At 42.6% G+C, this 16,509-nt stretch overlaps 1 protein-coding gene across 1 annotated transcript in view; it reads right to left on the bottom strand.

The window, feature by feature from the left end:
- MFN1 (mitofusin 1) overlaps window positions 1–13,885 on the bottom strand; it is a 34,164-nt gene extending 20,279 nt beyond the window's left edge. The window contains exons 1-7 of the mRNA XM_035134153.3: window positions 13,705–13,885; window positions 10,210–10,331; window positions 8,637–8,772; window positions 6,888–7,050; window positions 4,392–4,516; window positions 1,432–1,540; window positions 5–112 (exon numbers count right to left, since the gene is read on the bottom strand). Coding sequence (XP_034990044.1) covers window positions 5–112; window positions 1,432–1,540; window positions 4,392–4,516; window positions 6,888–7,050; window positions 8,637–8,772; window positions 10,210–10,331; window positions 13,705–13,835 — 894 coding nt within the window. The 5' untranslated portion in view covers window positions 13,836–13,885. The remainder of the gene's footprint in view (window positions 1–4; window positions 113–1,431; window positions 1,541–4,391; window positions 4,517–6,887; window positions 7,051–8,636; window positions 8,773–10,209; window positions 10,332–13,704) is intronic.
- Between the last annotated feature and the right edge of the window lie 2,624 nt (window positions 13,886–16,509).

The following is a 16,509-nucleotide window of genomic DNA, read 5'->3' as shown; positions in this document are numbered from 1 at the left end:
TCACATCCTCCATGTATTCTGGCTCTGATGCAGAAGCGTCCCATCGATTATTCAGGATGAAGATGTTTGGTTTAGAAAGTTTTTCATTTACTTTGTGGAAAAAATGCTTTTCCTATTAAAAAAAAAGGTTGGGGTGGGGGAGAGGAAGATTTAAACTCTGAAACATGGAGCGTGAACACATGTTAATTGTGAGGTCTTCCTGCAGCACGTTAAAAGCAAATGTAAAAATAAATAAATCTGCAAAATGTCTATGGCGAGTTAAGTGTTTCACGGCCAGGGATGATGGGAGCTGTAGTTCAGAAACTTCTGGAGATTCCCCACACTGGCTTGAAGGCTTTTCCAACATGGCATCCTCCATATGTTTCGAACTGCACCTGCCATCAGCCCCAGACAACATTAAGGCAGTATTGTTTAACTTTAAGAGAGTATTGTTGCTGGTGTGGGGCTGAGGCTGAGAGAGCAGCTCGATGAAGGCTAGTTCACAAGAGCTGAGAACTAAACCCGTAATTTTTTCATTTGCAGCTCTGTTGTACAGTCATTATACCACATCAGCTCTCAGTTCAGATAAAATGCTGATTTTTATGTTTATTAGAGACCTACCTTTATGAAATATTCATTTATTCATTTATCTTCATCTTCATCAACTGCCCAAAAAATTGCACCTGGGCCAAAACCTGGGTTTCAGTCTAGACCCCTCGTTTCGATTTTGGTTCTGCCACATGGCAATTTCCTTCAAATCCCACCTTTCTACATGTGATTTCCCAGGCAGTCTCCCATCCAGGTACTGATCAGATTCACACATGTTTATAGTGTTGGTAAATTTGCAATATTACAGTGCCCTAAGGTTTGGCTGTGCCCCAGTGTCTCTTGAGAAGGCAACATGCTCACCACCATGAAGTCTGCACAGACATTGAAACAATTTTTACAACTCGTACATTGTTCATCTCCACTCACTGTTCAAGCCATCCAGTCAGTTTATTTCATGGAACTTACAAGAATGCCAAGCCTTTTAAATTTTAACTTCAGTACAAAAGCAAAGACTGTTTTTTTTATTGACACATACAGCCTCACAAACCCAAGCAGTTATAGATTTTGGGCTAAAACCCAAAATTCAGAAGAAGCTGCAAGCAGGCAAGTAATTTCACTCATGATTCTTGGCTTTGTAGCAAGCAGACCTTTGAATGAAGATGCAGTCAAACTCAACTTCCCATCTTCCCCTTGCTTGTTTGTCCAATAAAGAAAATGCTCTGCAACAGACTTAATTTAAAACACTCAGATGTTGCTTTCCCACTAAGAGTCTGTACAATATCTCAAGCCAATCTCGCAGGGCTGTTTGCAAGGCTGGCAATGCGATAAGCTCTTGCCTGCTGACCAGAGGAAAGGTGTGTTGCAAATGAGGCAAATGAAGTAGCAGGTTTAAACAAGCCTTACTGTGTTCATGAGGGTTGACTCTGAATTCGCAACTAAAACAAAGACATCGGCATCCAAACAGAATTTGTCAATCCAGGTGTCTAGCTCTGTGGTGACATCGGTGCCAGGGCTGTGGAATGAAGTCAGAGAATTACTCAGCAATCTGAAGAAGTTATTCCAATTCAGAAATACCGGTAAGAACACACAAGAGGGAAAGTCCAGACAATCACATTTTGCCTTAATAATCCAAGATATGTTAAAATGAATGTATTGCCGAGAATGTTGTTTTTGTTCCAGGCCCTACCGATAGTGGACAAGATGAAATGCTTTCAAGAGTGGCAGAAGACATTGTCTAAATTTGTCTGGCAGGGGAAGAAACCTAGGATTAAATATAAACTTTTGACTGATGTAAAAGAAAGAGGAGGATTCTCCTTGCCAGACCTAAAGATTTATTTTGAAGCCGCAGCTTTTTGTTGGCTGAAGGAATGGTTCTTGTTAGATAATGATGACTTGTTGGATCTAGAGGGCCATGATAATGCATTTGGTTGGCATGCATATTTATGGTATGATAAAGTAAAATTGCATAAAGGTTTTAAAAGTCATATAATTAGGAAATCATTGTTTAATGTTTGGATTAGATATAAAGATTTGTTGGAAAGAAAAACTCCTAGGTGGATCTCACCACTTGAGGCAAAGAAACCTAAAAGGACAAATATGGATGAGAATAGGCTGAAATATAAAGATATTTTGATGGAGGTGGGAAACCACTTTAAGTTAAGGCCATATGAACAATTGAAAGATAGGCTGAGTGACTGGTTTCAGTACGTGCAGATAAATGAAGCATTCAAGCTAGATAAAAAAATAGGATTCCAATCAGAGAAATCGAAATTAGAAACGGAATTATTAGAGACAGACCACAAGAATTTGTCCAGAATGTATAATTTGTTGCTAGAATGGCATTTGAAAGATGAGCAAACAAAATCAGTTATGATTGAATGGGCCAAGGATTTGGGTCATAATGTGATGATGTCGGAGTGGGAAAAATTGTGGAAGAAGGGTATGAAATTTACGGCTTGTACTGTGTTGAAGGAAAACTTGATGAAAATGATGTATAGATGGTATTTGACGCCGGTCAAGTTAGCTAAAATGTACCACAAAAGTGACAACAAATGTTGGAAATGTAAGCAGGATGTTGGTTCATTCTACCATATGTGGTGGACATGCCCTAAGATAAAAGGCTTCTGGGAAATGATTTATAATGAATTGAAAAAGATGTTTAAAAACACATTTTTGAAAAAACCGGAAGCCTTTTTACTTGGAATAATTGGGGAAGAAATTCCCAAGGACGATGTTAATTTGTTTATGTATGCCACCACAACTGCTAGGATCTTAATAGCAAAATACTGGAAAAAAGAGGAATTGCCTTCGGTGCAGGAATGGCAAATGAAAATGATGGACTATATGGAATTGGCAGAATTGACAGGAAGACTCAGGGACCAAACAAATGACAAAGTTTTAAAAGATTGGAAGAAATTTAAAATATATATAGGGAATGTATTTGATAATTAGACTTTGAACATCCAGGAAAATAAAGAAGTTAAGGCAATAGGGAGATAATAGAAGATTGAAAGGGAGAAACTTTGGTAGATGGTATAAAGATGAAATTTTGAAGTGTTAAAGGGATTATATGATGGGTAAGAAAGATGATTTAGAAACTGCTACAGAAGCTTATAAAAATGAAAATCAGATAGTAGGGAATTGGGGAAGCCAGAAGACAATGAATATTAAAATGGATTGGAGATGATATATTTTTTCTGTTGTTTTTTTTGTATTTTTGTATTTTGATGTTTTTTTTATTGTATTCTTGTATGTGTGTTGATAAAACGTTTAATAAAAAATATATTAAAATAAATAAATAATCCAAGATATGAACTAGCCTTTTGGCCACCCCCACACAGGTGCTTCCTTAATGCAAGTCAGCAAACCAGGAAATTTTCTGTTAACTGTTGCTTCTCAGTCTGCCTAAACCAAGGAGCTATGGGTAACAGCTTTGGAAGAAGTGAAAATATTCTAACCAATTCAAAACCATGGTTTAATATCCTGGCTTGTTCCCAAGCTGCCTTGTTCCGAGGGTGCTAAACCATAGTTTCCTGCTTTGGATGAAACAGGAAACTATGGTGAATAGAAGATTTCTGGGTGGTGGTGAATGAATGCAGTTAATGTTTGAAGGGGGATAATTATGGAAGACATTGCCATTCAACTTTGCTACATGAACCCACTTTAGAAAACATTTGCCTGCACTGACCAGTGACACACAACTTTTCATTCTGTCCCTTTGGCCTTAGACTCCATTGTAAAATTTCAGGTCTTATCTGCATCTGTACTCATCTATACATAGCTACCTATTCTCCTGATCAGTCCTTGTAAGCAGCATACTTATGACTATGTGTCCGCATGACTTCCAGTGACATACGAAAGATGTGCCATATTAAAAATTACTAGGAAAGTGAACTATGAAGTAAGCAACACAAGCCTAGATTAAGATCAAACCAACAGCAATGACCCCTAAATTCACACAATAAATTTGCTGGACTTGCAAACTACAGGAGACTAGCACAGCTGCCCTTCTGAAAAGCATCACTTTCTCCAGTGTTTTTTGTTTGCTAAACCACTCTCAGGAAGACCAACTTCCAGGTCCTCTGCATTTTAAAAGAAAAAAGAAAAACCTGAAAGCGAAAGGGGACATTTCTGTACTCGTGCTTGGCTCCGTTTCGCAAGCACACTTAAAATTCAGCCAAGTGCTAGATTCCCTTTTTAAGCTCCAGTCATGGGACTTCCTCTTCAGCTGTAACCAAGCCAACCTGGGCGCAGAGGCTTAACAAAGAAGGAAGTGCAGCCAAGGGAGAGCCTGGTAGGTTCCAAAAGAACAAAGCATTTTCTCACGGCACCTTTATATGCCCAACAAAATTCAAGGGCTGTACCTGTCCACTAACACCAAGTCGTCTCTCAGGAGGGCACACTTAGCCTTTGGCCAAAAGACGTGGACCAAGCAGCCAGCCTCTAAGTCTTTATCCATATGAAGGGCATGCGCAAGCTGGTTAACAGTCTGTAAAAGAAATCAACAGGTTAGGAAGAGACCGGTGCCTCTTAAGATGGCATGGTAATTTAAGGACCAGCATTCCTAAATAAGCTGTTAACATGAAGGTTACGCCGGTCCTGAAATTTACACCTACATTGGCTCCCAGTACGTTTCTGAGCACAATTCAAAGTGTTGGTGCTGACCTTTAAAGCCCTAAATGGCCTCGGTCCAGTATACCTGAAGGAGCGTCTCCACCCCCATCATTCAGCCCAGACACTGAGGTCTAGCACCGAGGGCCTTCTGGCGGTTCCCTCACTGCGAGAAATGAAGTAAGAGGGAACCAGGCAGAGGGCCTTCTCAGTGCTGGCGCCCACCTTCCCATCAGATGTCAAGGAAATAAATAACTATCTGACTTTTAGAAGACATCTGAAGGCAGCCTTCTATCGGGAATTTTTTAATGTCTGATGTTTTGCATTTTTTAATGGGCTGTAAGCCGCACAGAGTGGCTGGGGAAACCCAGCCGGATGGGTAGGGTATAATTATTATTATAATTATAATTATTATTATTATTAGGTCTTTTTACATATAAGTGCAGAACTCTTGCATATAATAGAGGTTTGGCCTTTCCTCAGCTACATTTCTCTCCCTGTGTGTATTCAGTGATTCACCAACCCATATCCCCTTACTTTGAAAATTCAGGTTGTCCTCATTTACTCCACACGTTCTTACCTTCCTTCCGAAGCAGATGTGGGAGACGATTGAACCTCCAGATGTTGCTGAACCACAACTCCGATCAGCCCCAGCAAGCATGACCAATAGCTAGGGGACGGTGACAGTTGTAGTTCAGCAGCATCTGGAGGGATGCACCTTTCCCACGCTGGTCCTAAGGCCCTTCCCTCAAACTCCAGAAACACAAACTGGATAACAGGCAAGTGGGGTGTCCACCATGTAGCCCCCAGTAGTCCAGCTGGACCCCTCTTCTGCCCCTGACTGCCACTCACAAGGCTCCTCAAGAATCATCTTGCTCCGAGAAGAGAACTCTTATTTTTAAAAAGATTCTTGCCCCCACTGCAACTTGTCTGGCGGCAGCTAGACTGGTGACTGGGAGCGGCCGCCGAGACCACATAACACTGGTCTTGAAAGATCTACATTGGCTCCCAGTACGTTTCCGAGCACAGTCATAGTGTTGGTGCTGACCTTTAAATCCCTAAATGGCCTCGGTCCAGTATACCTGAAGGAGCGTCTCCACCTCCATCATTCTGCCCGGACACTGAGGTCCAGTACCGAGGGCCTTCTGACGGTTCCCTTGTTGCGAGAAGCCAAGTTGCAGGGAACCAGGCAGAGGGCCTTCTCAGTGGTGGCGCCCGCCCTGTGGAACACCCTCCCACCAGATGTCAAAGAGAAAAACAGCCACCAGATTTTTAGAAAACATCTGAAGGCGGCCCGGTTAGGGAGGCTTTTAATGTTAATAGATTATTTTATTTCATTTTTCTGTTGGAAGCCGCCCAGAGTGGCTGGGGAAACCCAGCCAGATGGGCGGGGTATAAATAATAATAATAATAATAATAATAATAATAATTATTATTATCATTGTCTTGTTTCATTGTATAGTTTTAATTGATGCTTATGGTTTTAATATTCTAATGCAAACGGCTTTGTGAAGTCTGCATGAAAAGCAGGACACAAATATCTTGAAATAAATGAAAGCAAAAGAAATTAATGAGTACGTAGGCACATTTGTGTATGTCTTCTGTAACAGAAATTGGACTTTCCAAATCTCTGCGTTAACTCCTGTCCTCCCAAATGCCTCATTTTTAGCATCTTCTGCATCAGCCTTTGCAAAACTGGTGCCCTCTGGATGTTTTGGACTACAACTCCCATCAGGAGCAGCCAGCATATGCAGCTGATGGGAGTTGTAGTCCGAGGACACAAGCCTGGCTGTTTTAGATTTTTTTAAAATATATATATATATTTGCCCTTATTATTCTGTGCAGCAGAGAATAAATTCTGAAAAACTTGGCATAGGACAACTACTTCTTAAAACTTGGAACACATTCTTCTGAGTGGCAGAGGGGAAAATAAAGGATGACAGGTAAGATACGAGTGTACAGTGGTACCTCTACTTATGAATAACTCTACTTACGAATGTTTCTACTTACGAACGGAGCTCCATCCGCCATCTTGGATGCGGTTTAGATAGGATTTTTAGATAGGGTTGCTTCGACTTACGAATTTTTTCTCCCAATGCATTCCTATGGGAGTCGACTTACAATTTTTTTACGACTTACGAATGTGCGTTCGGAACGCATTAAATTTGTAAGTAGAGGTACCACTGTACATGTGTAGTCCTTTTAATAAGGTTTCTGGACACCAGTTTATAAGCCACAAGACTCTGTACCTTCACACTTTTCTTTTCATCCGAGCCCTCAGTCATGAGGTAAGCCTTATCGCCATCTGTTCCTTCCACGCTGAGGAAACAGTTGGTCGTGTGCCCGATGCCACTGGGGAGCACTCTGTCCCACAGCATGGCATTGATGACAGAACTTTTTCCGCTGCTGGTTCTGCAAAGGAGGGCAAGCACAGTGTTAAACTGCAAGGTTTAAAACTGAGTGTTCAGAGAGGGCTGAGAGCACTCCATGCTAAATTAAAAATCTAGCCCAAGAAATCGAAATGTCACTAAAAAAAAAAAAAGTTTAATTATGACCTGCAAAGGTTAAGCAAACTGAGCATAAGTTTTGTGTTATTCCACAGAATGCAGATGGTGACAGCAGTCACGAAATTAAAAGACGCCTGCTTCTTGGGAGAAAAGCAATGACAAACCTAGACAGCATCTTAAAAAGCAGAGACATCACCTTGCCGACAAAGGTCCGTATAGTTAAAGCTATGGTTTTCCCAGTAGTGATGTATGGAAGTGAGAGCTGGACCATAAAGAAGGCTGATCGCCGAAGAATTGATGCTTTTGAATTATGGTGCTGGAGGAGACTCTTGAGAGTCCCATGGACTGCAAGAAGATCAAACCTATCCATTCTGAAGGAAATCAGCCCTGAGTGTTCACCGGAAGGACAGGTCGTGAAGCTGAGGCTCCAATACTTTGGCCACCTCATGAGAAGAGAAGACTCCCTGGAAAAGACCCTGATGTTGGGAAATATTGAGGGCACTAGGAGAAGGGGACGAAGGGGGCGAGGTGGTTGGACAGTGTTCTCTAAGCTACGAACATGAGTTTGACCAAACTGCGGGAGGCAGTGGAAGACAGGAGTGCCTGGCGTGCTGTGGTCCATGGGGTCACGAAGAGTCGGACACGACTAAACAACTAAACAACAACAACAACAGAATACATTCTGGGAGCGGCGCTGAACAAGGCAGAGCAATGAAGCCATCAAACTTTGGACATTTATTCGACTCTTCAGATATCTAGCCAAGCATCATCTACAGGCTTTAAAGTATCGTTTTGCAAACATTGCAGATAGAAAGATGATTTTATGCTTAAAAGGAAAACTGAGCCCCCTCTGGAAGCTGAATTATATACCTACTAGGACACTGTGTTTTCTTCTATACTCTGGTGGAATCATTAGACAAAGGGTCTTGTTTTGGGGCCACTGCTCAAATATCCTTCTCGTTCTCCAGCTTTGGGAAACTTCCCAAGGCTGCTTTACTTTGCTTTTGTTCTCCCGGGTTGTTCAAGACACAATTTACGGGAAGTCAGATTATGAATCTTAATTCTGATTCAAAGCAAGAGCAGCTCTTGGGGAGAGGGGACAAATAGTGTTAGCAGCCTGATTGCCTCCCCATTGAAACTTTCACAGACAACAGGAAAGGGGAGAGGAGGAGGAGACCTAAAAACACCCCTAAACAGCATTAAAATAAAGGTGAACTGTGAACCTGGAGGTCTGCAGCTAAACTGTCATCTCCAATGAGCTCAGTAATTGGGAAACTCACAATCCCTCGGCCTTACTCAACCTATCTGCAATATGGGTATGAATGATTCTGAACCGCCTTGCAAGGTTGCTTTAGGGACTGATGAGACAGTGGAATGCTTCAGTGCTTCTTGCACCACTCATTTCTATGAGACTTGGTCAGAAGAGGCTCCTGGCAGATTGCAACCATAATTTCACACACTGATCCCAAAGAAGAGTCATTTAACACTTACCTGCCAAAAAAAGCTACTTTCATGTGTCTTCGTGCGAGTACCCCACCGATGACTGCCAGCTTCTTCTTGTACTCCTCTATTTTTGCCAGTTCATCCTTGGTGGCTATATCTTCAAGTTGCGGGTTTTTGTAAGTTTCTGCCATTGAATGGGACAATGTCACAATGACATAACTGGCTACTATGCACAGCAGGACTTCCTTAATCCAACGGGACAAATTAGTGCAATGATGGATCAAGGCCCAGTACTTGATCCCTTGTGCCGACTCCTGCGTTGCCTTATCTCCCTAGACTCATTGCCAGCAACCTGGTGACCTTGTCCAAATATTTCAGAGATTAGCAGATTAGTCTTGACCCATTAAAAACAGACCTACATGTGGTCATATGTAACTCTACAATTCTATGATTCCAAGTACTTCCAACTCCATATCCAACATCTGCTGCTGCTTATTTTCTCTCTCCTTAACCCCACTTCCCAGCACAGTATAGAAGTGGTACGGCCACATTTCTTCTTCATTCTTCCTCATCTCAGTACTCCCGGGAACATTATTTTCCTGCACCCATGAACGGAGGAAGGCATTTCTACTCTAACCATTTCTGACTAGATGGCCAAAAATCAAGGCATGTCAAGAAGTTCCTTCTTGGTTACTGGTTTTGATTCTAGATTTCTGTTCTCCAATAGGAAAACGTTTAAACTTCCCCTATTTATCGAATAAGCAGCATAGGTCTTCCTCCTGCAATCCCTTGGAAGGCTCCAAATAATCAGCCAGTTTACACCAATGTTCAAAAGCGCACTGAGCATAGGTAGCACTCAGGGAAGTTTTCATTTACCGGATGCTGTTCAGGGATCTCAGAATTTGAATGGGTTGCCAAAGAAACCCTTGGCATTCAGCTGCATGCCCCAAGGCAGCCCAAGCTCTTCTGTGGTATCAAAGTAACTAACTAACACCTGTCAGAAGGGCTGCAAACTGCTGCTTCCCCAGGCCCATCAGAGCAGTTGAGCCAATTGAATCAAGCAAGGCAAAGCAGGTAGAGAAGTCATGAGCCCTATGGGACCAGGCCAAAGGCCCATCTATGCAACATCTACCCACGTGCAGCAGTGCCCTCTCCACTGGTGATTTCCAGCAACTGGTATTCTAAGGCACGCTCCCTCTTCCAGTGGAGGGAGAACATAGCTAAAGTGTCTAGTAACCACTGAAAGTCTTATCCTCAGTGAACCTGTCTAATCCTCATTTAAACCCACCCAGGTTGATAGCCATCATTGCACCTTGTAGGACCAAATTCCATAGTTAAGTGGCAGAACAAACCGCTAAGTCCTTTTCTAGTTTTACAATGTGTGTTGAGTCCCTAATCATTTCATTTTTTCCAACTTCTTCACTCCCAAGTTTACCATGCTAGCAGTAACTCGATTGTATTTCAAGCCAGGCAGAATCAAAACAGATGACGGACTATCTAACCAAACCTGCCATCAACAGATACTACCTACACATGCTGTGTGAGAGAAGGAATGGTTCTCAGTGTTTTCCTGCTGCTGCAAAAACATATATTCCCTGCCCCTCTCCAACTAAAAACTAACCTTCCACAAAATGTGTTCCTTCCGTAACATAATCCAGGAGCTCTTCAAAAATGGCAGTAATCGTCTTCTTAGCCAGCACAAAGTGTTTCAGTGGGGAGGGATTAGTGTCTGCCATTATGCAACTGAAAGAGTAAATGGTATAGAAGTTAAGAGAAAGTGAAATTTAACTCCCAATTCAAGCAACTTCAAATACATTCAGCAACCAAGGCAATACATCAATGGTGTCATTTGCAAGGAGAGCTTTATTCTCCTCTCCATCTCTCCACCGCAAATGGAAAGAAACATTCCTGGACATGGGCCCCTCCAGAGAGAAGGGATTAGTTTTATTATTTCTACTACAATTAAGTGTACCTCTATAGATGGCTGGACTTCCAACACCAAGCACATTTCTGAGCCTAATTCAAAGTGATTACTTTGGTCTACAAAGCTGTGTACGGCTTTATAGACCAATATTTTTGAGGTTCTGTATCTCTTCCAATATGAAACTACTCAAACTCTTCAATCTTCATCTTAGTCCCTCCTTCAGGTACTACCTCTAAGGAAAGTTACTTTAAAGTGTCTCAACAAGGAATAGGGTCTTTTCAGTTGTGGCTCCGTACTTGTGGAATGCTTCCCCCAGTGAGGTCTAGGTGGTGACATCTTTAACATCCTTTTGGCGACAGGTAAATACTTATTTCTTTCCCCAGAGACGTGATGGATTAAGATGTTTTTGCTGTTTGTTGGTTATAAGTTTTTGCTGTTTTATTAAGTCTGTTTTGTGCAAATTTTATTGTAAGGCATTGTTTCTTCTTATTTGGTACTTTATACATTTTCACAATGTGTAAACTCAAAGTGATGTAATAAATAAGCATCATTATCAAGCTTTGCTTCCTTGTTTGTTGCAGAGAAACCCAATAATAAAAAACACATTTCAACCACAATTAACGTGTATATTTAAGCCTTTTGAACTTCAGAACCTTTTGTATCCATGTTCAAAAAGTGTAATTCAATTCTGCCATACAATATTTCAATCATACTCCAGGATGATTTTATGACTAGCTGTTATAATCCTGGAGACAGAAAAAACCCATTCCCAATACAATTTACCATTGCTAAAATAAAGAAGATAAGAAATAATATGTATTATTATGAAATTAGACTGTGAAATTTAATCAAATTAAATTAGTATTTATCAATTAAATAAGAAATTCTACATAGGATATCTTCCAACACAGATTTGGGCTTTCATTCACGATCTAATTACATTTCAGAAAGGGCACATAAGGACATAATAAGAGACTGCTGAATCGAGCCAATGGGCCAACCAGTCCTGCATCCTTCTAGAATCTTAGAACTGTAGAGCTGGAAGGGACCCCGAGGGTCATCTAGTCCAACCCCCTGCAATGCAGGAATCCTGTTTTCACAGTGGCCAATTAGATGCCGCATTAAATACATAAATTTTATGTATTCCATTTATCCCCCTGCTCAAATGTTCATTTCTCCGGATTAGAAAAATCAGTACCGTTTTCCTTCAGTGCAGATCCTTATAAGCAATATTCATAAAACAAATGATCTCTTGAAAGTTTAATAAAGTGTCTGCAGCCTTCAAGTGCTTTGTAGTGCAGGCTCACAGTTTCCTCTGTGACCTGCAAGTTAGTGTGTCAAACTCAAGTGAAATGGACTAGTAACCAGATTGTGACAGCTTCTCCAGAGAGGGAGGAAACCAGTAACAGACATGCTTCACTAAACAGCATCTAGTAATAACAGTCCCACCCCAACTGTGCCACACTGACCTGGAAAAACACTGGGAGTACCTCTCTGAGCTGCTGGAACTGTCAGCTCCATGCAATATATGGAGCATGTACTTTGCCAGAAATGCAGTGTGATGAAAGACTGCCCGCCTCGTGTTCTCGAGCTGTTATATCACTTTCCTTGAAGTCAACCAATTCCCTGATTACATTGCCTCAACTGACTTAAACTTTCTATTCTGCATAATGAATACACCTCAAACAGCAGAGAGCTCTGTGGAATCTTCAACAATACATTTATTGGAAACACAAGTCTTAATGGGCCAGGAACCATACCCTCCAATGCAATATTGGCGATAGATCTATTCTAAAGGATTTTTTTTTACTTTTTGAAAACCTTTTTAATTTGGGTCTACTCTGAGTAAAGCTTAGTTGAATACCACCTTAGTTCTGCAGTGAAGGGTTACACGATCCCCGTTTGGGACAGATGCATATTCCTGCATTGCAGGGGGTTGGACGAGATGACCCTTGGGGTCCCTTCCAACTCTACGATTCTATGAAGCCCTAACCTCAGTTGGCAAAATAAAAAAATTCCTTCAGTAGCACCTTAAAGACCAACTAAGTTTTTATTTTGGTATGAGCTTTCGTGTGCATGCACACTTCTTCAGATTCTTCAGTTGGCAAGTCAGTGTGCATGTGTCCGAAGCATGACAGAAACCCTCTCCCCCACAATGCAAGATACACCACATATTCAAAGTGTGACTTAAAATGAGATCCAGAAAAACTATAAAAGATCCAACCAGAGGAGACACTAAACACTTCTACCTGGGAATGAACTGACAAAGAGAAAGATAACTCAAACTCAAAGAGGGAGCTAGCCAATCCCCAATCGCCCTTGTGTATTGTAATACAGAAACATGGTAGGGTATACAATTTAAAAGTGAAATGAAATCACCACTAAGCCAGAGTTTGTAAGTGTCAAATTTTCCTATTAATTCCAAGTTGGCAGCTTCAGGCTGGACTCTCCCATCGAAACTTTTTTGCTTATTTCAGCCTGAGAGTCTTTATAGGTGTTTTTGCTGAAACAAGGTCCCTGAAAGACTTAGAACTGAGTTGGTGGGGCCCAACTTGATCCTGTTTGAGCTGCAGTCTTCTGAGCCAGGATTCCAAGCTGGCAGGAATAACAACAACAACAATGTTCGCAGCTGACCTTTCCTTAAAAAAAGATTCCCAAGGAGAGATTAGGGGGGAAAGGAAGAGGAAGGAGAGGGGCTTGGCAGCTGCGTCCAACGTGCTTTGCCAAACCCTTTGCGTTTGCTCCAAGCCGACCACAGCACAAGCCCCTTTTAATTTGTCTGTTGCACCCAATTCTCTCTCTCTCTCTCTCTCTCTCTCTCTCTCTCTCTCTCTCTCTCTCTGTGTGTGTGTGTGTGTGTGTAGGGCACCCCAGGAGCAAGTGTCTTGACTTGCGGCGACCGATCTGCCTGTCCCACAGCTAGAAGATTTACAACAGCTACTTTTTTTTAAAGGAAGAAATAACTCAATGCAATAATAAATAAATGTTAAGAAACGTGTCAGAGGAGGTCAGTAGCCCAATGCCTAGGACCAAGTTCAGTTTGGCATTACATAAGCCACCTCGAAGCCCCCTCCAGCCTGAAGCAAAACCTCATAGAACAAGCCCAGCAAATCAAATGGGGGACAAAATGTCAACCCCCCCCCCCAAAAAAGCCCAAAGGTCACTTGCCCCCCCCCCGCGCGCTCCTTTTACCTGGCAACTGGAGCAGGGCTCGCCCCCCTCCCGCGCTCAGCCTCGCCGGCGTCTTCCGCCCCTCGCTCTCGCCCAACCAAGAGGAGGCAGGTATCACTTCCGTCGCCTCTCGAGCGCCTTCCTCCCACCATCCACGCTGATCGCTGGTCAGGGCAACGGGGCCAGCCCGCGTCAAAGGCTCCCCTGCGCGTGCGCCTCGGTTAACTCCGCCTTTACCCCCTCCCACCACCACGCCTTCTCTTCCCTGCGAACGTTGGAAAGCCTTTCGGTTCAGCCCGGGCTCGTTGCATAGAGATAGGAAAGAGCGGAAGTGGTCGAGGGAGCAGAGGTGCAAGTCGACCGCCAGACAAAGGCTTCGTTGTTTGTTTTATTTATATGTTGAGTTTCCTGGCTGAGTGTGGGGATTTGAACCCTGGTTTCCCAGGTTCTAGTCCAGCAATCTAACCCCTGTACCACACTGGTTTAGTAAGGCATAGAGATTCCCCGTTAAAGTGAGAGCTGGACCATAAAGAAGGCTGATCTCCGAAGAATTGATGCTTTTGAATTATGGTGCTGGAGGAGACTCTTGAGAGTCCCATGGACTGCAAGAAGATCAAACCTATCCATTCTGAAGGAAATCAGCCCCGAGTGCTCACTGCAAGGACAGATCGTGAAGCTGAGGCTCCAATACTTTGGCCACCTCATGAGAAGACTCTCTGGAAAGGACCCTGATGTTGGGAAAGATTGAGGGCACAAGGAGAAGGGAATGACAGAGGACAAGATGGTTGGTTGGACAGTGTTCTCGAAACTACCAACATGAGTTTGACCAAACTGCGGGAGGCAGTGGAAGACAGGAGTGCCTGACGTGCTCTGGTCCATGGGGTCACGAAGAGTCGGACACGGCTAAACAACAACAGAGATTCCCCTCCAAAACACACTCATGCAATCATAGAATTGTAGAGTTGGAAGGGACCACGAGGGTCATCTGCTCCAACCCCCTGCAATGCAGGTATCTTTTGCCCAATGTGGGGATCAAACCCATAACCCTGAGATAAGATTTCAGCCTTCATGCGAATAGTCTTGTGCCTGTTTGCTCAGCAGAAAAACAACAGTCTTCTGGAGCCTTAATGACTTAGTAATGTATTGTGCCACATGCTGGTGGGACTTAATAGTCCCAAACAATTGGAGGGCACCACACCGGCAACAGCTGCCCTAAGGCTGCAGTCCTCTATGCACACTTAACCTGAGAGTAAGTCCCCTTGAACTCAACAGGACTTACTTCTGAGCAGACACTTGATGGCATGGTTAGCCACTACTCTAGATTAGGTGCTTAACAGTGCAATGCCAGAAGTCCTTCAGAGTTTGATGGGACTTACTTGCAGGTTAACGATGTATAGGATTGCAGCCTAACAATCTGCATTCTTCAAGGGCATCTCCATTGCTTAGTGTTTAAAAATATGTTGCAGCAAAGACCCGATAAATGTGAAATGTGAACTATTTGGAGCATTTGTACCCTGCTCTTCAGCTCCCTCAGTGGTTCACATATGATCAAAAGAAGACAGTCCCTGCCTGCAGGGTTATGATATAAGAAAAACATGGCACGTGCAGGAAAAAGTATACAAAGGGAAGAATCAAACCCAGCCACTAAGTTGCTCTTATAATGACCAGCTGGCTCAATTCTTGGGGCACAAAGTGCCTGATGGAATGGCTGCTCCCAGGTCAGGAAAGGGAGAAAAGGGCTGATAGGCACTATAATTTAAACACTACTTTAAACACTGACTCCCAAGTAAGTCCCATTGTGCTCAATGGAATTTCCTTCTGCATAGGCATGCATAGCTTTACACTGCTAGGATAGCAAGCAACTGAGCTGAGCAGAGCAGAGCAGAGCAGAATAGTTTCTGCCAGTGACAAACTGTGCCACTTGGAAGCTTGCTGGTACAATAGCGTAGTGGATATAATTTTATAGATTTTAGCTTGGGTATATAAAACATTTATAGGTCACATAATAAACCTGAATAATTTAAGACAATAGAAATTCACAGCAACTCCCATGGTGATACATGCTGTTACAAACAAATATGAAAGCTAGAAGCTAAATGGCACTTTAAACCTAGGTTATGTGCACAACAACGGAATGTCATGGAAGAATACAAAGCTGGAAATGAATGAACTGCAGCTAAAATATTATGTTCGTTTTTCACATAGTATAGTCCTTCTCCTGTCCACGCCCTAATATTCTCAAGAGGGTCTCTTCTCCAGTCTTCAGAGTACCTGGAAGTGGGGAGGCAGAAAAAGGTCCTTTCCTTCCACTCTGCAGTTTTAATATGAAATCTTAGGTGCAGTACTGCGCCCAGGGATCAGAAACTGCTCGCGCTAATGAAATTCCGTCACAAAATGCGCCTGGAACAATGGGAGTTTCGAACACTAGATACATGGTGTTTTCATCAGTCTTATCATGGTAGGTCCAGAATTCAAAGAGCTACATTGCACTTTAATGGTTTATGGTCCCAGAGCACTTCCTCAAGCAGCAGGAAACACTTCCTTTGCTTCCAGAAAGCAATTTTACTGAGAATTTAATTTTTTCAACCCTCTTAACTAACCCCTCCATGTGCATATATATCTACTTTTCATATACACAGCACCTTTTTTGAGGCATGCATAATTTCACTTCCCCAAGATCAGTGTGGAAGACCCCCCTACATCAGGGTTTCTCAAAGGGTATGGCAGGAGAGGATGGCAAGTGTGGTGGGAAGATTCAGGGACAATCAAAGAAACAATCAAATCATTAACACAATTAAATTGTTATTTTTTTGCTATCTACTTTTA

This window comes from Zootoca vivipara, chromosome 5 (assembly GCF_965207765.1).
Source record: "Zootoca vivipara chromosome 5, rZooViv2.hap1.1, whole genome shotgun sequence".
NCBI classification, from domain to species: domain Eukaryota; kingdom Metazoa; phylum Chordata; class Lepidosauria; order Squamata; family Lacertidae; genus Zootoca; species Zootoca vivipara.
The sequence above is the reverse complement of the archived record's forward strand: the minus strand, read 5'-3'. Positions and strand labels throughout refer to the sequence as shown.